Raw genomic sequence first — 24,541 nt, forward strand, 5'->3', positions numbered from 1 at the left:
TAGCTAACTAGGAAAGTACAGCTGTAGACCAGGCTGGCCTCTGTCCCTAAGCGCGGGGGCTAAAGTACAGATGTAGACCAGGCTGGCCTCTGTCCCTAAGTACGGGGGTTAAAGGCATGTGACACCCCTGCCTGGGAAAGTAACTGTACTTTACAAACCAAAAAATTACGCAGAAGTCTGTGTTCTTTTAATTTGTTGCATCCTGGGGTCCACTTGGCTGTGGTGAAGCTGGTTCTGTGAGCAGCTTAGGTTGGTGAGCTGAGCACTTTTGTGTCTCTGCAGGCAAGGGGACAAGTCTGACTGCACATACATCGTTCTCAGTGGCCGGCTGCGCTCTGTGGTCCGGAAGGATGATGGGAAAAAACGCCTGGCAGGGGAATATGGCCGCGGAGACCTTGTTGGTGTGGTAGGTGCCAGCTACCCTTTTTGCTCTCCATGGTAGTCTGGACCCTGCCTGCCTGGAGAGGAGGAAGCTTGAGTGACCTGCAGGAGATAGCCATCCCCCCGCTGGCCTTGTCTAGAGTCCTAGGTTAGCCTTCAGGGAGGTCCAGGATTCTGGTCCCTTGTTTCTGGTTGCTTCTTTGTGCCCAGCCAATGCCGAAGCCATGGTGAATAGAGTCCAGAAGGACTTGACTGAGGGTAACTAGCAGCGTATCCTAGCTTCCCAATGCTGCCTACATGGACAAGTTTCTCTGTCTTGGTCTGCTACTGATCAGCCCCAGGATGTTGTGGTGTTGGGCTTGTAGAGCAGTATAGGACAGTAAATTCCAGCTTGCACATCTGACTTCTGCTGTTTGTTTTTCTTAACTTTCTTACTGTAACCCAGGTAGGCTTGGAACTCACCATAAGATTTGAGCTGGTCTAATTGTGATGAATCTATTGCTTCAGCATCCTGTGTTTGGATTATAGGTTTTTAAAGCAGTAAACCTATATGGATTAGCACAAATATATGTATTAATGTGCATGGTGTTTTGCCTGTAGATAAGTTTGTATGCTTGGTGCCCATAGAGTCTTGAAGAGGGCATCAAAGTTTACAGTGGTGTCACACACCTTTAATCCCAGAAGGTTAGTGTATCTCTGTGAGTTCTAGGCCAGCCTGGGCTAGAGTTTAAAAAGGAAAGGAAAAAAAGAGGGCATCAGAGTCCCTGAAACTGGAGTTATAGATATTTGTGAGCCATTTTGTGGGTGCTAGGAATCAAACTCAGGTCATTTGGAAGAGCAGCCAGTGCGCCTTTGTCTTGTTTTGTTTTGTTTGTTTTTTTAGACAGGGCCTCACTATGTAGCTTTGACTGCCCTAGACTCATGCTGCAGCTAGTACTCTTAACCATGGAGCCATCTCTCTGCCCTAAGCACAGATGTTTTTAAAAAGTACCTGTACTTTATAAACAAACAAAAATTACTTACAAGGCTATATTCTTTAGTTTGTTTCCTTCTGGAGTCTGGTTAGCTGTTTTTTGTACCCTGACTATATCCTGATCACCCAGCCACCCGCACCCCTTCCCTGCTTCTCCTTTGAGACAAGGTCTCACTGTGTAGTCCATTGTCTTCGGTTTCTGTTGCTATAGTAAATCACCCTGACCAAAAGCAATTTGTGGAGGAAAGGGACTATTTCTCTTATACTTCCAGATAGCAAGCCGTCAGTGAGGCAGAGGACATGGAGTGCTGCTTACTGACGTGATTCCCCAGGACTTGCTCACCCCACTTTCCTATAGGTCCAGGACCACTTTCTGCTTGTAAAGAAGTTTTAGACTGCTATTTTAGGAAGCTCAGGGACTTTTTGCTACCTAATAACAGGTCTTAGGGAAACCTCTTGGTATTGGCAAGCATGTGCCAATGGCCACTTCCTCTGTGCAGCCCCCATTCCAGTGTTACTCCCACCTGGCAGCCTCCCACTGTGCTCTGCCTCGCAGTGGCTCTTTCATGTCAGAGGGGTAGCCATGCTGTGTGGGGCCTGTGAGTCTAGATGCAGACTCCTACTTGGGAGCTCGCATAATGGTCAGAAGCGGAAAAGGAGTCTTGCTCCAGGAGTCCACAATCCAGGACTCCTTTAGGCTCTGAGGGACGCATCTGATGATGCCCCCTAGTGGAGGGGAGTCTTCCTTAGAGGCATTTGTATCTGGAGGGGTGTTCAGAGTTCCCTGAGACAGCCGCTACCCATGTCTGAGAACTCTCGAGGTTGCTAGGAGTGCTTGTGGCTTCTAGAACATCCCATAATTTGGACAGCAGTCACACGTGAGAGCCCACTAGCTTCATGCAGCGTAAAGGCTTGGCTAGGTCATTTTGTTCCTTTTCATGCTTCCTGACCATACAGTTCCTCTAGGCTGCTGTGCTGGCTACCTTTATGTCACTTTGACCCAGCTATAGTCATTTTAGAAGGGGGAACCTCAATTGAGAAAATTACCCCCCCTAGACTATGGGGCATTTTCTTGATTGCTGATTGGTGAGTGTGGGGACCAACTCACTGTGAGTGGTATAAGAAAGTGGGATGAGCAAGTCAGAGGAGCAAGTCAGTAAGCAGCGATTCTCCATGGCCTCTGTTTTAGTTCTTGCCTCCAGGTTCTTGCTCTGTTTGATTTCCCTCAGTGATAGACTGTTACCTAGAAGTATGAGATGAAATAAGTTCTTTCCTCCCAAAGGTGCTTCTGGTCATTGTATTTTATCACAGTAGTAGACACTCTGAGACAACTTCTATCCACCTGACTTGGACGTACACTTGCCTGTATTTCAGGTTTGGTCAGTCTGGCCTTCTGGAACCTTGACTGATTTATGAGACCTCAGAGTTTGGCTCTTCTTCCTTAGGTGGAGACACTAACCCACCAGGCCAGAGCAACCACAGTGCATGCCGTCCGGGACTCAGAACTGGCCAAGCTGCCAGCAGGAGCTCTGACATCCATCAAGCGCAGGTACCCACAGGTAAGGGTGGTGCACAGCCCCTGTTCTAGCTGCATTTCTGGCCCAGGTAGGATTTCATCAAGTGCACATAGATGTTGTAAGGAGATCCACTTGTTTGTTCCTGGCCACTAAGCCCCAAAATAGTCACACAGAAACTATATTATTTAAAACACTGCTTGGCCAATGACTCTAGCGTGTTTCTGGCTAACTCATATCCTAAACTAACCCATTTCCATTAATCTGTGTATCGTCACATGGCTGGGGCTTACCAGGTAAAGTTCCGTCCAGAATCTGTCACAGGAGCGCAGTGGGGGCTACATGACTTCTCCTTAACTCCTCCTTTTTTTCTCCCAGCATTTAATTTAGTTTTTCCCACCTACCTCTATTCCCTGCACAGGCCCAAGACAGTTTATTAACCAATGATATTCACAACATGCATAGGGGAATTCCACATCACACAGATGTACTGTGGAACAGGGGGGTGGAAGGTTGTAAAAGTGACACAAGAGGTCATACTCTCAGACAGGGGATTTTTATCTGTTGTTGTATGACACTATTCCTGGGGAGACATGAGCAAAGACCAGACTTACCTCAGATATGGAACTGACATAGACTAAAGGAAGAATGCCACCAGAGAGCAACTTGATGAACCCAGTGAGTTTGGTTGGGGGTGCTTACAGGAGTGTGGTGAGGGGCTACTTCAGAGTATGGTGAGCAGAAATGGCCCAAAGACAGCTCCATCATGGGTGATGGCTCACAATAGCTGGAAGCATGGAGCTCACTGCACAACTCACAGGCAGCTCAGAAATGTTGGACGGAGTCTTTCCCAGATAGACCAGACGACCTGAGCCTCTCAGGCAGCTATGCTGGTCTGAGAGTGTCTTTCCACAGACTTTACTGCTTATGTATGCTTCTACATAGAGAAGACTTGCGTATGTGGTAAGTTTCAGGAATGTGCTGAAGCCTTTAAGTAGTTTACTTCCTGAACCTGAGGGATTCCCTGCAGGATAGATTAACAACCTCCCTTTAGAATATCCTGTGTCTTAAGGGGCTTCCTCTAAGATGGACGGTGTTATATAGGAGGAAATTGCTACACAATATCTGTAACTTAGGATAGCAACTTAAATAAAGAGAGCTTTGCTATCCACCATGGTTGGTGGAAGAGGGGTACTTAGGCCCTTCTCTGAGCTGTTAGTCAGCTTCCTTTTCTGGTTGTCCCCCCTGCCTGTGAGTGACAAGGTTGCCACAGGAGAGAAGGGGAAAACCTACACTCTGGCCTAAAACCCAGAGAGCCCCATGGTGGTGCTCCCAGTCAGCATTCTGCTCTTAGTTTTGATGCTTTGTTTGCTTTTTGAGACAGGATTTCTCTGCTCTCTCCCTGGAACTCTCTTTGTAGAAGTTCCTGAAGGCCAGAAGAGGGCACCAGACCCCATTACAGATGGTTGTGAGCCACCATGTGGTTGCTGGGAATTGAACTCAGGACCTTTGGAAGAGCAGGCAATGCTCTTAACCACTGAGCCATCTCTCCAGCCCCAGGCCATTCTTGAACTCACAGAGATCCACCTGCCTCTGTCTTCTGAGTGCTGGGATTTAAAGGTGTGCGCCACCACCACCCCACTATCCTTAGTCTTAAAACTGCTTTCCAATGTCTATTTTTTTTCTTTCCAACTCTCCTCCTCCTCTTCTTTTTTTGATTTGTGTGTGTATGTGTGTGGTACCGGTAATGAAACCCAGTACATTGTATGTTAGTATTTACTTTACCTCTGAGTTATAATCCAAGCCTGTTTGTTAATTGTAGATGAATGAACTAGTACAAAATGTAGCTTTTTGTGAATGGTTGTTCATTGTCCAGCAGTATCCCACTGTGTATTCAGTCCCTTTGTCTGTCATGGTGTTGGGATGGTTTCCAGTTTGGCACTATTGGGTTTAAAAGGCTGTTGAACACATCCTTGACAAATGTTATTGTAAACAGATGATTCATTTCCCTTGTTCTCTTGCTAGGTCACAAGTTTTGGGAACTGCACAGTTCTCCAAAGTGGCTGTGCGGCTTCCCAGCCCTGTGTGATGTAGTTCCTGAGCCTAGGATGCTAGCAAACACAGGCAGCTGCTGAACCACAGTTCTCATGGGTACATCACAGTGGTGTGAACTTGTGCTTCCTCTATTTTTTTTTTTAAGATACAGCTGCCGTTTTGTGAACTTATTGTCCTATCTTGAACCTTTGCCACTTGACAGAGTAATAACCTTTTAAAATTTTAGCTTGAATGGCCAGGCATGGTGGTCCGCTTTTAATCCCAGTATTTGGAAGTCAGAAGGTCACAGGTGTGAGTTCTGTGAGTTGAAAGCCAGTCTGGTCTACATTGTGAGTTCAGGCTAGCAAGGACTACAGTAGTGAAACTCTGTCTCCCCCACCAAACAACAACAACAACAGAATTCATCTCACTTAGAATTTGCTTGTTTTTAAATTTTATTTATTTGTTTGTGGTACTTGGAATTAAGCTCAGGGCCTTATATATGCTAAGCAAGCACTATAGCACTGAACTTCATCCCCAGCTCTTTTTAAGTTTTGAGACAGGGTGTTGCTAGGTTCCCAGGATGACCTTGAACTTCTCTTGTCCAGACGGACCTCAAACTTAAGCTTCTCACACCTCAGCCTCCCATTGCTGCTATGAGAGGTGCACACTATCATGCTTTGCTGAGTATAGGTGTTTGCTTTGGCTCTTAGCCTTTAGAGAACATTTAGATATTCATAATAGAATTCCGTGAGTACTCCCAAGGGCTTGTTTATGAAATAATACTACTGAGGTGGGTGAAGGAACAGGGGAATTTCCTAAACTCTTCTCTCTACTTCATATGTAAATGGTAGAATACATTAACAATAGCCTCATCTGGAAACATCACTGTCCCACCTGGTCCCACAGCCATTTAGTCCCAAAGAATAAATTTATATAATTAATATAAATTTACAATCTATATAAATTATAAACTGTTTGGTCTATTATCTCAGACTTATTATTAACTAGCTCTTACAACTTAAATTAACCCATAATTCTTGTCTGTGTTTAGCCGTGTGTCTTAGTACCTTTTCTTAGTAAGGCATTCTCATCTTACTTCCTCAGTGTCTGGCTTGTGACTGACTCTCTGCCTTTTCTCTTCCCAGAATTCTCCTAGTCTGGTTGCTCCACCTGTACTTCTGCCTGGTTACTGGCCAATCAGTGTTTTATTAAACTAATACAAGTGACAAATCTTTACAGTGTACAAGAGCATTATCCCACAGCACTTACTTCTCTACTTAGACTATATTTTGTTTCATATCTGAAAATGTCGACAGTTTCAATTACATCTTCTGTGGTTTCTGAGCCCACCATCCTGGGGCAAATAAGCATCCCTAATTCATTTAGTTTGTGAAGTGGGCCTTGTGAGCCATGCAGAAGCGGTGTACTCCTTTAATCCCAGCATTTGGGAGGCAGGCGATCTCTGTGAGTTCAGTGCCAGCCTGGTCTAAAGAGCGAGTTTTAGGTTAGTTTCTTGGCTAAGGTTTCACAGAGAAACTCTGTCTTGCAAACAAAACAAACAAACAAGCAAAGACTACAAATAATGAAGTAGTGCTGGTGCCACATAAATGATACCAAACAAAAGCAGGCGCCCTGTCTGAGACGAACCCTATCTCAGGTGGCCTTGTCAACTGTCTTTGCCGTGCCTGGGCTCATGGATGGGTCCCTTGGGTCATTTGCTACCTGGAGTGAGTGTGGGAGCCTGGAGCACTTTTGCACCTCTGTGTTTCCATATCTCTGTCGTCACTCTGGACTGAGCCACCACTGCATATCCCCCCTCACACAATCGTGCTCCTTTTTCCTGGCGATAATTTCTTTTTCTTTCGTTGTGATAAAAAATACCCCGACAAACCAGACAGTGGTGGTGCACAACGTTAATCCCAGCACTTGGGAGGTAGAGGCAGGTGGATCTCTGAGTTCGAGGCCAGCCTGGTCTACAGAACAAGGGCCAAGATAGGCACCAAAGCTACAGAGAAACCCTGTCTCGATAAAACAATAAATAAATAAATAAAATAAGATAAAAAACCCTGACAAAAGCAACTCAAAGGAAAAATGTTTTATTTTGACACACATTGCTGTCCCTCGTGGTAGAGAAACCACAGGGACAGGAGCTGAGGAGGTATCTGTCATCTCGCATCCGTAATCAAGGACAGAGAGCAATGGGTGCCTGCATGATGGTGCTCGTCTCACTTCTCCATTTCTGTAGCGCAGGTCCTGTCTTCCCACATCAGCTAATGTAGTAGGGAGAATCCTGCAGGCATGTCTAGGGGCCCATCTCTCAGATGAGTCTGTCTCATCTGGAACCTAGAAAACTGTGCATGGGCTCTTGTCATCTGTAGCCCATGTTTGCTTCCAGTCACTGACAGTTTTGAAAAAGCAGGCCCAGTATGCTGTTTGAACTTCATTGTGACTTTTTCAGTTCCCAGTGTTTCAACATCTAACGACATGGTTTGGGATTTTCCTCTTTCCTTACTCCAAGGTTGTAACCCGACTGATTCACCTCTTGGGTGAGAAGATTTTAGGCAGCCTCCAGCAGGGCTCTGGGACAGGTGAGTCTCACCTCTTCCCACCCCAACGACGGCCCCACCTTCCCCTGGCAGGGGTCGAGGAAAGAAGCAGAGAAGCCAGGGCAGACCTCTGGAGCATTGTGGGATACTGTGCTGCAGCTCTGAGTAAGGAGGGCTTAGACTAACTGACGGTGCCAGTTTGTTTTGCCAAGATATGTCTCAGCATGGGCAGCACAGAAGGAAACCCAACTATCTGTGAAAAGAAGTGAGATATATCTGCCATCTATTTTGTCAGCTGATAGGAAAGGAGAGAGCGGTGAAGCCTCTGGAAGAGTGGTATGGTTGGCGATTGTCGCTGTCTATCAAGTGCCAAATATAAAAAGATGGTGAAATAACTGCGGTACCAGGAACTAGAACTCCACCCCACTGTGTCTGTTTCTTCTAAGAGGGCCCATCATCTGGGAGCCTCTGGTCCCAGATACTTGAGAACTCTGGCATTGCTCTTTGGTGCTTACTGTTCTGTGTGCACTGTGCCCATAGCGCTCTCCTGCCTCCACCTCCTCCTCCCCTGCCTAGGTCACCAGTCTACATTTTTGTTCAGACCTCTTGTCCTCTCAGCCCTCATCTTTGTTTCTTTATACTAGTTCTCCCAGGCTAGCTCATCTGGGACCTGTCCCTGTATAGACATAGAATCTTTATACATGACTGAGACTGGTGTACAGTACTGAATGTGTGTTGGAAGGTCAAATTTGTGGGTAAGCATGCTGCTGCTTAGCTCTTTGCTCTCAGTATGCCTCATCATTTGGGTCACATCCTGATACTTTAGGTGTTTTGTTAAGCAAGCTGTCTGTGCTTGCAGGATGCACGCAGCAATGGGAAGCTGTGACCCTTCTCCAGGATCAGTTCTGAACTGCATCAATCTTGAAGGCTCTGTTTCCTTATGAGATTACATTCTGAAGTTCTGAGTGGGCGTGGATTTTAGGAGACAGCATACTATTCAACACACACGATTTCTTTCTTACTTTGCTCTGCCTGTCTGACCATTATGTTTGAAATAAGTCTTTTAAAGGAAGACACAGTGAGGCCAAGATTATTATCAACTCTTCTGGCAATCTTTACCTTTTAACTATTTAGGCCACTTACATCTAACATAACTGTTCTGTTAGGATTGATGTTTACTTTCTTATTTTTAAATTTTCTTCCAGGGGCTGGAGAGATGGCTCAGAGGTTAAGAGCATTGCTTGCTCTTCCAAAGGTCCTGAGTTCAATTCCCAGCAACCACATGGTGGCTCACAACCATCTGTAATGGGGTCTGGTTCCATCTTCTGGCCTGCAGGCATACACACAGACAGAATATTGTATACATAATAAATAACTATTTTAAAAAAATAAAATAAATTTTCTTCCAATATTCTTCTTCTTTTTGATTACTTAACCATTTTTCTGCATCCTATTTTTATTAATTCTGATTTCTACATTTTTTTGTTGGATGGTTTCTATACAGAAATATTTTATGCTTATCCTGATCCATTAATAGCAATAATTTTTCATTTTAAGTGGAATGAGAGTGCTTTATCACCGTTTAGGTCACATTATTCTGTGACTTTCTCTTAATGTGTTTTGGGTTTTGTTGTTTGTTTTTTTAATATTTTTTTTAAAAAATTATATATTTATTATGTATACAGTATTCTGCTTGCATGTATGCCTGCAGGCCAGAAGAGGACATCAGATCTCATTCTAAATGGTTGTGTACCACCATGTGGTTGCTGGAAATTGAACTCAGGACCTCTGGAAGAGCAGCCAATGCTCTTAACCTCTGAGCCGTCTCTCCAGCCCAATTTATTTATTTTTATGCATCTGGGTGTTTTGCCTGCTTATGTCTGTACACTACATTCTTGCAGTGCCCTTGGAGGCCAGAAGAAGGTGTCAGATCCTCTAAAACTGGAATTACAAACAGTTGTAAGCCACCATATGAGTGCTGGTTATCAAACCTGGGTCATCTGGAATAGTAGTAGCCAGTACTCTTAACCAGTGAGCAATCTCACCTGCCCTTGACATACGTCTTAACCATTTTTTCTGCATGCCTTGAGAACCAAACATTTGCCTTGAAAAAATCTGCAGTACAAAATCTAGAACTTTTTAAGTGCCATGTCAGCATTTAGAAGTTGTGAATTTTGGAGCATTTGCCACTTTCAGATGAGGAATGTTTAACCAGTAGTCTGGGAATGTTCTAAAATCTGAAAAAGCCAGAACTCCAAAGCACTCTGGCCTCAGGAGTTGTAGATAAATGACACCTGCCCTGCCCTTAAATTGTTCTCATCTCACAGTTCAGAGATTTGAAAATCTTTGGATTTATGCCTTTGGGGTTAATTTTGCTTTAATCTATAGATTATATCTTTTAGCAAATTTGGGAAATTCTTAGCTTTTCTTTCTTCACATCTTCTTTCAACCTTGTATTCTTTCTTTTCTTCTGAAAACAAAATGTCACGAATACTGGGCCTTTTGTTATTGTTCCAGAGGTATCTGGGGCACTGGTCACTTTTTTATCTTTTTGTTGCTATGATGTTCAAATAGAATTGTTACTTTGGTCTGTCCTCAATATTACTTGCTCTTTCCTGTCACCTTCATTCTCCTACTTGGCCTATACAAAGTGGTTTAAAAATATTTTTTTTTGGTTGTTATTATTATTTTGAGACAGGATCTTGCTGTGTATGCCAGGCTGGCCTCTGACTCATTATATAGCCCAGACTGACCTAGAATCTGCCATCCTCCTGCTCTGGTCTCCCTCTTAGTCTAGCGCCCTCTGCTGGGCGCACAGGTATACGTCACTATCACTCTGGCCCCAGAGAACCATTTTTTTTTTTTTTTGCAGGGTGAGGTTGAATGTTTATTCAGGGGGTTATGGAGGAGGAAGGGTGAAGGGGGGGACAGAGAGAGAGAGAGAGAGAGAGAGAGAGAGAGAGAGAGAGAGAGAGAGAGAGAGAGAGAGAGAAGAAGGAGGAGGAGGAGGAGGAGGAGGAGGAGGAGGAGGAGGAGGAGGAGGAGGAGAAAGAGACAGAGAAGGGGGAAGCAGAGAAGCGGGGAGAGAGGCAGAAGCGAAGCTGCCTCTCCGAGAGGAAGATGAAAAAGAGCAACCTTTTTTTTTTAATTTAATTTTTTTTAAATTTATTTATTTATTAAGGATTTCTGCCTCCTCCCCGCCACCGCCTCCCATTTCCCTCCTCCTCCCCCATCAAGTCCCCCTCCCTCATCTGCTCGAAGAGCAATCAGGGTTCCCTGACCTGTGGGAAGTCCAAGGACCGCCCACCTCTATCCAGGTCTAGTAAGGTGAGCATCCAAACTGCCTAGGCTCCCTCAAAGCCAGTACGTGCAGTAGGATCAAAAACCCACTGCCATTGTTCTTGAGTTCTCAGTATTCCTCATTGTCTGCCAGAGAACCTTTTATTTGTTTTTGTGTTCTGGCTCTTTGTTTTGCTAAGGTCTTCTGGTTTTTTTTTTTCCAGAAATTTCATGATTTTGATTGTTGGCTATAACTGGTCATATTTCATTATTCCTGCAAATATTCTAAGCTTTGTGCTGTTATTTTGTCTGTTGACTGACTTTTCTCACTCAGATTAAGATTCCTTGCTCTAGGAGTAGTGAATGCCTTTAATTCGAGGGTCCAGGTGGCAGAGAAAGGCGGATCTCTGAGTTTGATGCCAGCCTGTTTGGTCTACAGAGTGAGTTCCAGGACACCCAGGACTATACAGAGAAACCCTGTCTCGAACAACAAAAACAAACAAACAAAAATTCTTTGTTCTCAATGTACCTGGTAATTTGGAGTATACTGAATTTTTTAAATATATAATATATTGAACAAAACAAGTATGTATTTTTGAATATTATATTCCCATTTAAATCTTCTGTGGCTGCCAACGTGTTTGTATTCATAGCTCAAGTTCTGCCCCAGTTTTCTGGACTGTGATTTGTCAAGGCCCTGGTAGTTTGGTCAGCCTGTGTTTCCTTGAGCCAGTACCATTGCTGGAGTGCTGTATCGTCCTTTGTTCCCATCCTCTGTGGATTCTGATCTGACAAGCGCAGGCATAGCTGAAGATTGGCTTTCTCTGCTTCCTCCTCTGGCTGGGGCAGGGCTTCTGCTTCCTAGACAGAAAGACTGTTTTTTGTTCATGCTGGTAAGGCTCCTTTGAAGCAGCCTCCTTGGAAAGGACTCTTTCAAGAAGAGCCAGCCGGGAAATGGTGGCGCACGTCTTTAATCCTAGAACTCGGGAGGCAGAGGCAGGTGGATCTTTATGAGTTCAAGGTCAGCCTGCTCTACAAGAGCTAGTTCCAGAAGAGGCTCCAAAGCTACAGAGAAACCCTGTCTCGAAAAAAAAAACAAAAAACAAAAAAAGGGGGGGGGACAGAAGTGGCCAAGGGAGGAGTTTCCTGGTTGGGGCCTCTGGGCCAGACAGGTCCTCCTCAAGAGGGACTTATGCCCCTAGAACAGGAAGGCAGGGGAAGTGGATCAGGAGGATAAATAAAGAAGGCTTCTTTCCATAGGCCTGGGAGAGCAGGGGAAGGGGCAGGATGTGGATGTAACTAGGAAATGGCGGAGACCTCAGAGGAACCACGGGGGCCACACCCGCTTTGTTACCATCAGTTCACTTTGAGTGAGGGGCAGGGTACTGGAGAGTGTGGTACCAAAGAGGGCCCATTTTAGGCCTTGTGACCAAAGCCATAAGAGGCTATGTAGTAGAGGCCCAGAGCTACCTCTTGGGGCTGAGGCCTGCGAACAGGGAGTGGTATCAGGCACAAACACGGAGGGAGTTGAGCAGAGATCACCCGGTGCCCAGTCCACAGTAGTCTGGGTCATCTGAGCAGGCCATGTCAGTTTATTGTTTTTGTTTATTTAGAGATGCAGGTACTTTAGTTTTGGAAGGTTTGAGATGTTTATTTAATAAAAGAAATATTTTTATAAATTAACTATAGCTATTTCATTCAGTAACTTTTCTCACCATATAAAGATGTGGAGTTTTTTGTTGTTATTTTATTTTTTGAGACAGAGTTTCTCTGTGTGGTCTTGGCCGTCCTGAAATTTGCTCTGTAGACTAGGCTAGCCTACCTCTGCCTCCTGGGTGCTATTATTAAAGGTGTACCACCTAGCTTAAAGATGTGTTTTATTTTTTGATAGCTAAGAGGGTCATTCATTTAGCTGTTTTCTCCATTATCAAACATCTCTCCCAACTCTATTATTTATTTTGTTGTTGTTGTGTTTTTTTGTTCTGTTTTGCTTTTTGAGACAGGGTATTATTCTTTATCTGACTGGCCTGGAGTTTACTATATAGACCAGGCTGGCCTCAGACCCACAGAAATCCTCCTGTTTCTGCCTCCCAAGTGCTGTAATTAAAGGTGTGCGCCACTATCTCTGGCCTTCCCAACTATTTTAAACAGTACAGCAGTAAAATCTTTGTGTGTGTGTGTGTGTGTGTGTGTGTGTGTGTGTATGACATATATATGTGAGGTATGTGTGTGTGGTACACATATAGTAATTATGAAGCCATTAATGAGTTAAGTGTGTGGTATATACATGGTGTCTGGGAGGTATGTATGCAAGTTGTAGTGTGTGTGGTATATATTGATGTATGTGAGATATCTGTGAATTGTATGCATGGTGTATGTGTGATTTATGTATAATGTAGGAGGATGTATGTATAATATCTGTTGTATGTGTAGGTGAGATGCATGTGTTCTCCTAAGATTGCAGACTTGTGTCCGGACGCTTGTCACAGCCTGAGTGTGCTCTTAGGTCTGCTTGAAATGGCAAACCCTTCCTAAACTCTGTCTCTTATATTCTGCACCTGTGTCATCTGGAAACAGGGGTCTTTCCTGGCTCTGTGCCTACCAGTCACTAAATGGGGCTCCACACATCCTTGGAGCTCCACCTGTACCTCTGCACCGGACTTCTAATGTCCAGGCAATTGGGACTATGTGTCTGATAGTTTCCTGAAGCTCCTAGGGTGAGGAGCAGAGAAGATGCCAGGCATTTGGAAACCACCCTTAAGGGAGACAGGTGGCCCAGGCCTGAAGATAGGTCTGTCTGTGTCAGTGTAAAAAAGGTCAGGGGTGGGAGGGACATTGTAGAGGAGGGTGGGCTACCAGTGGCCAGGCAGCCCATAGCACAACGGTGCCACGGGAAACCTGATCAAGTGGGGGCCTGCCTGTCAGCTGTCATGAGATGTGCTTAGCCACCTTTGTGGACACAGGAGGGACTCACTCAAGAGAACTTTGTACTGGAGGAGAACTTGTACCAGGATCTTCTGCTACAGGATAGCAAACAAAAACGTCTTTGGTCTTGCACTTGTGTAGTTGAGTGGCCCTTAGCCCCTGCAGCTGAGTAGGACCCTGGGAGGAGGTTCAGGCTCTTTGTGTCTGGGTGAGGCACCGTGGGACCTTTGGATATCCTGGTCTTAGGAAATCTCTGCTTGCTTCGATTTCTCCTTCAGGGGTCACTTCTGGTATCTCCCTAGGATGCTCCTGCCCCTGCCCCAGAATGACCGTCCTCATTTATTCTCTGCTTCCTTTGGTTTTTGAAAATCCATGTGGCTAAGAGATGATAAAGGTGTGTTTGTTGCTCTTCTAAGTTTCCAGTTTCCCAAGTGATTAAAATACAAAAGCTATAGAGCGCGAGTCCTTCCAGGCATGTATGTACCCCATCAAGAGAGGCAGAGCTGAGGCCAGCCCAGGCTACATAGTGAGACCATTGGGGCGGGGGCTCTCATCTGACAAAATGTTTTCCAAATTTTCTTGCTCCTTGAATTCCTAAGCTCTGGAGGGTCAAGATAATTTATGCAGGGCCAAAACTTAGAACACATTAGATTTGGTATTGATCCAAGGGCCTGCTTTAGTCATTGCAAGAGTGAAAGCAGACTCTGATCCTTCTTGGTGGCGCCCTGTGTCATCTGGGACTTTGGAAACTGGTGGCCTAACGTTCCAAGTTGATTCCTGGTTCTGTGCTTACAGGTCACCAGCTTGGGCTTTACACAGCAAACAACAAATGGGACTTGGGGAACCCACCTGGCAACTTGTCCACGGTAGCAGCAATGCCTGTGTCTGAAGATGTGCCCCTAACTGCCTTTGCCCTGGAACTTCAGCATGCCCTCAGTGCCATTGGTAAGCTACATAGAGGTCCTGAAGGTAAACATTATCGGTTCCTCAGGAGCTGTGGACTGCCCTCTACACTCTGGGTGGACTCGATCTAGGGGAGGCTCTACTCTAAGGGAACCTTCCACATTAAGGGAATTCCAGGCTCTGAGATCTTCATGGGCACAGAGAATGTAATAGTATATGATGTGTGAGAAACCCTGACATGGAGGGCCCCAGAAACATTAGGAGACTCCTTTGTATAGGCATCCCCCATCACAGGACCCTCGTTTTGGGTTCTGAGGCTGCTAGAAGTATATGCCAGCACCCTGCTTGCTGGAGGGGGTGTTGGAATAGATGTCCGGGGAACTTGCTGACCTGATGGAAAACGGAAAAATGCTTGAATGGGATCAGGTAACTTTGGTAGGTGGGGGGTTGGTTAGAATGAGACCACTCTTGTGTCAACAGCTAGAGTATATTAGTTGTAGGATGAAACCCAGAGCTGATCGTCCATCAGGAAGAAGCTGTTAAATTTTAGAGCCTCGGCTTGGCAAGCTGGCTCAGCAGTTAAAGATGTTTTCCACCAAGCCTGACAACTTAAGTTTGATCCCTGGTACCTCCATGGTGGAAGGGGAGAACCCCCCCACAAGTTGTCCTCTGACCTCCACAGTCATGTGCACCCACTCCTCCACAAGTGCAGATCAACCAATAAATATATGCTCAAAATTTTGGAGTCTAAGAATAAGAAATTAAAACTCAGGAGAGTTCTTGAGAATTTCCAAGTTTGTAAGGTATTCTGTTTTTCTTAACATTAAAAAAAAAAACTTTTATTGATTTTTTGTGGATTTCACGTCTTGCATTCCAGTCCTTAGCTTCCCGTCCCCTTGCATCTGCCCCCTGTCCTTGCAAACTGCCCCCTCCCGAATCAAAACTAAATTTAAAAGAAAAAACGAAAGCCAAACAAAATAAACAAAAACAAACAAGGGGAAGAAGGAGGAAGAAAGAGGGGGAGGAAGAAGAAGGAAGAAGGAATAATAATGATGATGATAATAATAATCTTGCTGTGGAAGCTGCAGTGTGGCCCAGTTCACCCTTTAGTCCATTCGCCTTTATTTGCAAGTGTTCATTGCCACAGATTACTCTCCAGCTTGAGGCCTCTTTTTTTCTTTAATGATTTTTTAAAAAGATTTATTTATTTATTATGTGTACAGTGTTCTGCCTGCATGTATGCCTGCAGGCCAGAAGAGGGCACCAGATCTTATTATAGATGGTTGTGAGTCACCATGTGGTTGCTGGGAATTGAACTCAGGACCTTTGGAAGAGCAGGCAGTGCTCTTAACCACTGAGCCATCTCTGCAGCCCTCTTTAATGATTTTTTAAAATTTGTTTCACATTCCAACCACAATTCTCCCTCTCCCCTTTCCAGCCCCCCACCTCTACCCCACAGCACACCCCATCCACTCCTCCCAAGGGTAAGGGCTCCCATAGGGAGTCAACAAAGCCTGGCTCATTAAGTTGATGCAGGACCAAAGTCCCCACCCCCAATGCATTAAGGATGAGTATTGCATCCCACCATAGGGGATGGGCTCCGACAAGCTAGCTCATGCACCAGGGATAGATCATGGTCCTTATGCCAGGGGCTCCTCAGATAGACCTAGACAACTGCCACCCATGTGCAGAGGGTCAAGGCCTCTTTTCTTAACATTTTATTTACAAGTGTTCATGTAATTTTGAAGTGAGATATGATTATATATACTCATGGTATGTTATAGTAAAAGTTTCAGGAATGTCTCTGTAAAGTGAATGCAGTCCCTATGTCCAGTGATCATAAACAAGATACTATTGGGATATCTATTTCAGTACAGCACAAACATATCCTCTACCCTGCGGATACGTAAATGATATAGAACAGTGGTTCTCAACCTGTGGGTCGCACATCAGATAGCCTGTATATCTGATATTTACATTACAGTTCATAACAGTAGCAAAATTACAGTTATGAAGTAGCGATGAAATAATTTTATGGTTGGGGGTCACCACAGCATGAAGCATTGTATTAAAGGATCGAAGCATTAGGAAGATTGAGAACCACTGATATAAAACATTAAATAATGCAAACCAAAGATCTGTAAAATTGAAAGATACCACAGTATCTATTATTTATAAATTATTCTTAAAAGCTTAATGTTGTGATGTATATAGTTTAAAATTATTGGGTTTATTGCTGTTGTTGTTGGGTTTTTTTTGTTTTTGTTTTTGTTTTTGTTTTTTTTAGACCAAGTCTCACGCACTGTGTAGCTCTGGCTGTTCTGGATTTCTCTATGTAGACCAGGCTGGTCTTGAACTCACAGAGATCAGCCTGCCTCTGCTTCCAGACTGCTGGGGTTAAAGATGTGTGCCACCATCCTTGGCTTGTTTGATAGTCTTCGTCTTTGTTTTGCAGTCCATATTGTAGGTGTATAGAAAGTTCCGTTCATTTTCGGTGACATTGGTCAGATTGTTTAGGCTGCATCCAGTACACTGTCAAGTTGCTCTGTGGAGAAAACTTTTTTATTTCAAGATAATTATGGAATCACAGGAAATGGTGAAGTAAGAAAAGGCCCCCTAACCCTTTCCAATGTCTCGTATGATAACACCACATAGGATGCTAAGACTACTCAAAGGCTAGCTTCAAACTCGTCAGCTGTTCTTGTGTTTGTATACCTGCACATATAGGTATGTGAATGCACATTGTCCCTCCTTTGACACGGGCATCAGGCCCATACCAACACTGCAAAATCCTCATTGCCATAGAAACCCTTCTAGCTTTCATTTTAAAGCTGCCACAATGTATCAACACCCTTCTCACTGACATCCAAACAATTCTCCTTAATCTCTGATTTTTGTCGTTCTGAGAAATTTATAAACATAGAATCATAGCGTGTGCCCACATGAGATTTTCTTTCTTTTTTTAAATATGAAACCCTTCACAAATTGGAATATCTTCCTTTTTCAGATGCCATGCTAATCTTTGTATTATTTTTATTCATTTTTAGTATATATGCTGCCAAAGCAAACATTGCTTGCTTTCTTATTGCTATAGCACATTCACACCACCCAAGACATGTTTCAGTTTCTTTAGCCACGTGTTATTGAAGGGTGTCTGGATAGTTTCCAGCTTGGGAATGTTGTGAATTAAATTGTTGTGACCATTTGTGTAATGGATGGAATTTTTTCATTTCTCTGGCGTCTGAGTGTGTCAGTCTAATAGTAAACTGCCAGGTTTTCTCCACAGTATCTATATTATTTGTATTCCCAGCAGCGGTGTGTGAAGGACCAGTTTCCTCACATCCTTGCCAATATTCTGTGTCATCACTATTTTAATTTTAGCTATTTTAATAGGGACATAGTGATAGCATGCCTTAATTTTATTTTTTCATTTATTTACTCTTTTTTTTTTGAGATAGGGTCTCACTATGTTGTCTTGGCTGGTCTGAAGCTCTTTAATTTCAACTCTTGGGGTTTTTTTTTTGTCGTTCATTTATAGCTTTTTTTTTTTTTTTGAAACAGGGTCTTACTTTGTAGCCTTTGCTGGCCAAGAATTCACTACATAGACCAGGCTGACCTTGAACTCACAGAGCTCCACAGTCTCTGCCTCATGAGTGCTGGGGTTAAAGGAATGTGCCACCATGCCTGGTCCATACGCACTAATTTTAATTTGCTTGTCTCTGTCGGCTTATGGCACTAAACATTTTGTGTACAGATTCGCTCTCTGTATGTATTCTCTTGATGAAATGTCTGTTCATATATTTTTCTTCCTTGCTTTTTTCATTCTGCTTTTGTATGTGTTATTGACTGCTGGGGTAGAGCCCAGGGCCTCACACATGCTAAACAAGCATTACACTTTCAACTGCACCTCGGTTTCCTCTTCTCCTTCTCTAATTGGCCATTAGTTTTCTTACTGTGGAGGCTAGTGGGGAAGGGGATTCACTTTTAAAGATGATACACACCTGTAATCCCAGCTCTTGGGAGGCAGAGGCAGGAAGATGGCTGCGAATTTAAGCCAGCCTGATCTTCATAGTAAGTACTAAGCCAGTCACCGCTACATAGAAAGACCTTGATGCCATAAATAAACAAAGAAAGAAAGAAACAGACCTTTGGTTTGTGAAGAGTTGTAGGAGTGAAGCAAACTTGGGTAGACGTGTGGATTTCACATGCATCCCTGCTCCCTCACCATGCACAGCTATCCCTGCTATCAGCATTCCTTATCAGAGTGGAGCTTGTGTCTCTTCACCATTGCCCAGGGTTCAGAGCGGGGCGGGCATGCGGGGTGTGTGTGTGTGTGTGTGTGTGTGTTCACTACTCCAGTATCACTCAAGGTGGTTTCAATCAGTTGTCCTAAGGGTCCTCTGCTCTGCCTACTCATCCCTTCCAAACAGACGTGGAAACCACTAATCTCTTTGTTGTTTCCCTTATGGTATGGGATGCAGGATCTTTTTTCATTTGCTGTGTTCATCTGTGCATCACTGATTCAGCTAGGCTAGCCAGCTGGCAAGCTCCAGGAGTCTCCTGTTTCTGTCCTTCCAGTGCTAGGGATCTGAATGCAGGTCCTTGGGCTTGCATGGCAAGTACTTGGAAAACTCAACTATCTCTCCAGGCTCCCTGGTTGTTTTCATATTGTTGAAATTTAAGAGTCTATTATATCTATTTAGGTAAGTTTTCCATAGGACATTTCTTTTGTGACTATTTTTTTTTCCTGGTCAGTGACTTGTCATTTCATTCACTGAACAGTGCCTGTTACAGAGTAGGGATTTTTATATATTGCAAGGAAACCTTACTGGCTATTTATTTCATGAATCATGTCTTTGGGTGGCCTTCACCAAACAGTGCTCTGCTTATCAGCTGGTCTGAATCTGGTCAGAGAGAATAGTTACAGGCAAGATGCACACATGTATGTTACAGTGCTCTTGGGGAAACATTGTAGCAAGCTCTCTTGCCAGACTATCTTTGAATTGCCAACTCCCAAATAACAACACGAAGACTTCCTATTAATTATGAAAGGTTGGCCATTAGCTTAGGCTTGTCTCAACTAGATGTTAAAACTTAATCCATTTATATTAATCTAGGTCTGCCATGTGGCATTACCTCTCTTCCATCGTGCACCTCCTGTTTCCTATCCATATCTCCCTGGCGACTCCTCCTTTCTTCTCAGAGTTCTTTCTCTTCCTGGAAATCCCACCTATACCTCCTGCCTAGCTATCGACCACTCAGCTTCTTATTACACCAATCACAGCAGCGCATCTTCACACAGTGTGCAAATGTTCCACAACAAAACATGAGCAAGTAGCTTGCTACTCGACCCTGATAGGGAACCAATAAAAAACTAAAGTACGGATACCACCAAAGTCTAACTCGGTGAACCAGTAAGTTTTATTCAGTTTCTTTAGGAATCTGGGTGAAGGGTTAATTACAGGAGCAGAAATGACTGAAAGAAAGCGGCATCACCAAAAGCCCACCCCAGCCTGGGTGACAACCATGAAAGCTGAAAACCTAGAGCTCCCTACGTAACCATAGGCAGCTTAGCACCTTGAAGAGTGTCCTCCTCAGGTAGCTTCTTTCAGGTACTTGGCTGATCTGCCTCTTGTAGGCCATTCAGCTGGTCTGAGACAGTGTCTCTCAGCAGTTCCCTTGGGGAGGGAAGAGCCTACTGAATCTGGTTAGTTTCGGTGACTTCCTAGATTTATGTGAGTTGTTTACTTCCTTAGCTTATAGAACTTGCCTCAAGGATGGAATACTGCCCCTTCCCTTATAACATCCCGCTGTTTCTCCCCCTTTTAATATCCTGTGTGTGAGGAGGTATTTTTTTTCCCATGAGACAGGGTTTTCCTGTAGCTTTGGAGCCTGTCCTGGCACTCGCTCTATAGACCACGCTAGCTTTGAACTCACAGAGATCTGCCTGTCTCTGTTTCCTGAGTGCTGGGATTAAAGGCATGCGCCACCACCGCTAAGGTTTTATCTAGGAGGAAATTGCTGCACAACCAGAGCAAGTTTCTTTGAGTGGGCAGCAAGGAACAACAGGTGCAGTGCTTCATTCTCAGCTGGTCTCCAGGGTTCAGGAACCGGGAAAGCAGCCTGCCTTGGGCATATACCCATGGGACAGGACTTGCTGGGTCAAAATGTTGGAGAATATCCCGTGTCTAAGAGCAGAAGCCGAGCCCAGCTCTCTTGACCTGCCCCTTCCTATTTCAGGAACCAGCACACCCTATGGTGATTCTTGAGAACTACAAGTAAGAAAGGGAGAACTGTCCTGTCATTGAACCAGAACCCTCATTTAGAAAAGCCACATTGTGCCTACCTTTGCCTTGAGTCAGGTGGCTGCCTTTGACCCTTCCTTTCATTTCCAAGGGTGTTATTGCTTGTGAAGAATCCAGGTAGAGAAGTTTTCTTTTGTCGTGGAAGGTGTTCCCCTCTCCTCTAGCTTCTCTGGATCTAGGAACCTAGAAGCGAAGCTGTCAGGCAGCCTGGTGCAGTGCTGTCCAAGCCTGCAGGGACCTGGGATAGCAACCTGGCTGGATGCGGCCTTTAGGCTACACCCCTCAAAGTAGAGACAGGTAGTTCTGGTGAGCCTCCTGACTTTTGGGATTCCTGCTTCCAATGAGGCCAGAGGCTCCCCTCAACTAGACTGGCCTACCTTGTGCACTGCAGGAGGAAGCATCCTGCCTCCCTCCACAGAACCCAGAGCCTTTGGCAGAGACATGATCAGCGTTGTCTAAGGGAAAGTGCTGGAAGTCTTGACTTGGAAAGCCGAGATACTATCTCTAGGGAGCTCTATGCTTCTTTCCTAGCTCCCAAATCTAGTAAGGGCACTTAGACAGAGAAGTACCCTGAGGGTGAGTGCATCTAGCCTGGGGTCAGACCAGTACCTTGATGTTTTATGTAGCGAGAATCCATCTATCTTATGCAGGAAGGCCTCTTAACAGGAGGAGGTAGAGATGGTGGTGCCCCATACTACTGTCCAGACTGAGGAAGCACTGGCCTCAAAGCGCGTATAGGACCTGCTGCCTTTGCTTTTCACCTCCGTAGTGGGACAGATTTGCCTGCTTAAAAAGTTTCCCCTGGCTTTGTTGTTGTTGTTGTTGTTGCTTAATTTTTTTGAGACAAGGCTGGCCTGGAACTCACTGTATAGACCAGGCTGGCCTGGAACTCCCCGAGATCCCCTTCTCTCTGCAGGCAGGTGCCACCATGCCTGGCTCCGTTTGCACAATTTAACGAGACTTGTGATAAGCACACTGCGGCTGCCTTCCCAACTGTAAAGATGCCCTTATTCTGTGCGCCTCTCAGAGACTACTGCTAATTAAAATATGGTACTGTTGGCAGATGCAATGGTGTTCGCTTGTAGGCCTAGCTACCTGAAATGCAGAGCTGGGGCAATTGCTTGAATTTAGGAGTTCAAGACGCTGGAGCCTAAGACCCTGGTGTGTGTGTGTTGGGGGGAGTGTCTTATGAATTAGCTAATTAGTCTTTTTGTTCATTTGCTTGTATTTTTTTGGGACAGAGTTTCTCTGGGTAGCTCTGGCTGTCCTGAAATTCACTCTGTAGACCAGGCTGGCCATAAACTCAGAGATGCCTGCCTCTGCCTCCCGAGTGCTGGAATAAAAGGGGTGCACCACCATCACCCAGCCTGAATTAGCTCTTAATTATACACTCTTGGATGAGCTTGTTGAGAATGGTTTTTGTTTTGTTTTGTTTTTTGAGACAATGTCTAACTGCGTAGCTCTAGCCTAGACTAACTGAAAGCATGTAGACCAGGCTAGCCTTGAACTCACAGAGATCCACCTGCCTCTGCTTTCTAAGTGCTGGGATTAAAGACTGAGTTACAATAGCTGGCTTGTTAAAATTGATTTCAAGGGCTGGAGAGATGGCTCAGTGGTTAAGATCACTGGCTGCTCTTCCAGAGGACCCAGGTTCAATTCCCAGTCAACCACATGGCAGCTCACAACTGTCTGTAAGTCCAGTTCTAGTGGATCCGACACCCTCACACAGTCGTATATCCAGGCTATGCAGGCTACACCACTATTAAAGAAGAATGATTTGGGTCTCCTTGTATGTTATCATTGGCTTTCCCACTGCTGGGCTCTTTTCTACCCCTAGCCAGTGTACTCTTGAGGCAGCTTCCGAGAGTGACCGGTGCGCTCCACTCTGCATCGCCTCTGAGCCACCTCTGACCTTCCTTGGCTGATCTGAGAGGCATGGATGGGAAAGCTTGGCATCTGTGTGTGAATGGACTAGATTTGGATCCAGGCCACTGTAGATGTTTCTTTGGGAAGTTATAGGATTTCAAGTTTTACTGCTGCGTGCTGTCCTTGCCCTAGCTTGTGTCCACACACGGGATGGCAGGATTGCAAACACTTGGTTCAGATGTCAACAGGAGACCCAGATTTGAAGAGGCAGCTTAAAAACTTGCCGCATCCCCATTGCCGGCAGTCCCTCCCAGGGAGCTGACCTCCGGACAAGGTGTAAGCACGCTTGTCCTTTGCTTGTCCTTAGAGGCGGCTGCTGGGACAGACTTCTGAAATGGGTGGTTGTTCTCAGGTCCTGTCCTGCTGCTGACCAGTGACAACATCAAACAACGCCTTGGTTCTGCTGCTCTAGACAGGTGCGCATAAGGTGACCCCCTTATGGTCCCATGTAGAGAAATTTAGTCAGCCTGAACTTCCTTCTTAGCTGCCCTGGCGTAGTCTTGAGATGGACCTCATTAACCCTGTGCCTTGGTGTCTGCACATTCTAGTATGTTCCTTGTCCAGCTATACCCGCTAGTCTTTATATGTGCTTGGGTACCATCAGAGGTCCCAGGAGACAACCAGGTCCTGCTTATCATACAGGCAGCTCTGCATCTCACCTTCTCTTAAGCCCCCAATTTCTAGGCATGGCCACAGCCTCTGCTCAACTGCCCAGTTCCAAGCACCCACTGCTGCTCTGTGGGAGAGGTGCTACTGAAGATGAGAAGCCTTAGGAGCCCTCATAGAAGGTGAAGTGCCAGCACTCAGGAGGCAGAGGCTGACCAGTCTCTGTGAGTTTGAGGCTCCCTAGTCTACATAGGGAGTTCCAGGCCAGCCAGTGCTATATAGTGAGACCCTGTCTCAAAAAAACTTTTTTTCTTTTAAATTTTAATTTAAATTTTTTTTAAAAAAAGATGAGGTGCTGCCTTATGTCTTTCAGTATCCATGAGTACCGGCTATCCAGCTGGCTGGGGCAGCAGGAGGACATCCACCGGATTGTGCTGTATCAAGCAGACAGCACACTCACACCCTGGACCCAGCGCTGCATCAGGCAGGCTGACTGCATCCTCATTGTGGGTTTGGGAGAGCAAGAGCCAGTAGTGGGCGAGGTGAGTGCTCAGAGGGACTTCCAACCCAGACCCGCCTATCTTTCTGTTAGCGGAAATACTTTTTAAGAGAGGACCCACATGTTTGCTGGTCTCTTTAGAGACCTCTGCTATGTTCACGCCTAAAAATTATATAGAAATAATACCGTTTTATATCATTCTGAAATTGTGTTTATTTGTTTGTTTTGATTTTTGAAGACGGGGTTTATTTGTGCAGCCCTGTCTGTCCTGAACTCACTGTGTAGACCAGGTTGGACTTGAACCTAGAGATCCTCCTGCCTCTGCCTTCCACATGCTAAGATTAAAGCAGGTGCCACCACCTCCCTCATGAAATTTACTTTTTCATTGATACCCAGGACTGATAAAGATCCCACTGTTTTACCCATTTTTATGGCTGTTTAGTTTTCCGTTTGTGAGTGTCCACCGTACAGTCTCTACCAGTTACTTTATAGTAACAAGCAAGGTCGAGTTATCCTCTGATACTTTCAAGTTGCTGACCCCAAAGGAAATGTGTCTACTTACTAGATGCTGCCAAGCTGCTTCCCTGGTTGTGAATGGCTGCAGGTGCGGCTGAAGAGCTCCCGTCCTTCTCAGGAGTGGGAACTCT

The 24,541-nt window shown here is 45.0% G+C and overlaps 1 protein-coding gene and 1 non-coding gene across 5 annotated transcripts in view; one reads left to right on the top strand and one right to left on the bottom strand.

The window, feature by feature from the left end:
* Pnpla7 (patatin like domain 7, lysophospholipase) overlaps positions 1–24,541 on the top strand; it is a 71,306-nt gene that overhangs the window by 34,490 nt on the left and 12,275 nt on the right. For all 4 annotated transcript variants that reach the window (XM_075985348.1, XM_075985350.1, XM_075985351.1 and 1 more), the window contains 6 exons: positions 283–406; positions 2,800–2,913; positions 7,424–7,493; positions 14,451–14,600; positions 23,142–23,205; positions 23,769–23,937. In XM_075985348.1, coding sequence (XP_075841463.1) covers positions 283–406; positions 2,800–2,913; positions 7,424–7,493; positions 14,451–14,600; positions 23,142–23,205; positions 23,769–23,937 — 691 coding nt within the window. The remainder of the gene's footprint in view (positions 1–282; positions 407–2,799; positions 2,914–7,423; positions 7,494–14,450; positions 14,601–23,141; positions 23,206–23,768; positions 23,938–24,541) is intronic.
* Positions 17,521–17,625, bottom strand: LOC142858103 (U6 spliceosomal RNA). The gene has a single exon (XR_012911982.1). It is a non-coding gene; the product is annotated as a U6 spliceosomal RNA (small nuclear RNA).

This window comes from Microtus pennsylvanicus, chromosome 9, assembly GCF_037038515.1.
Source record: "Microtus pennsylvanicus isolate mMicPen1 chromosome 9, mMicPen1.hap1, whole genome shotgun sequence".
Taxonomy (NCBI): Eukaryota; Metazoa; Chordata; class Mammalia; order Rodentia; family Cricetidae; genus Microtus; species Microtus pennsylvanicus.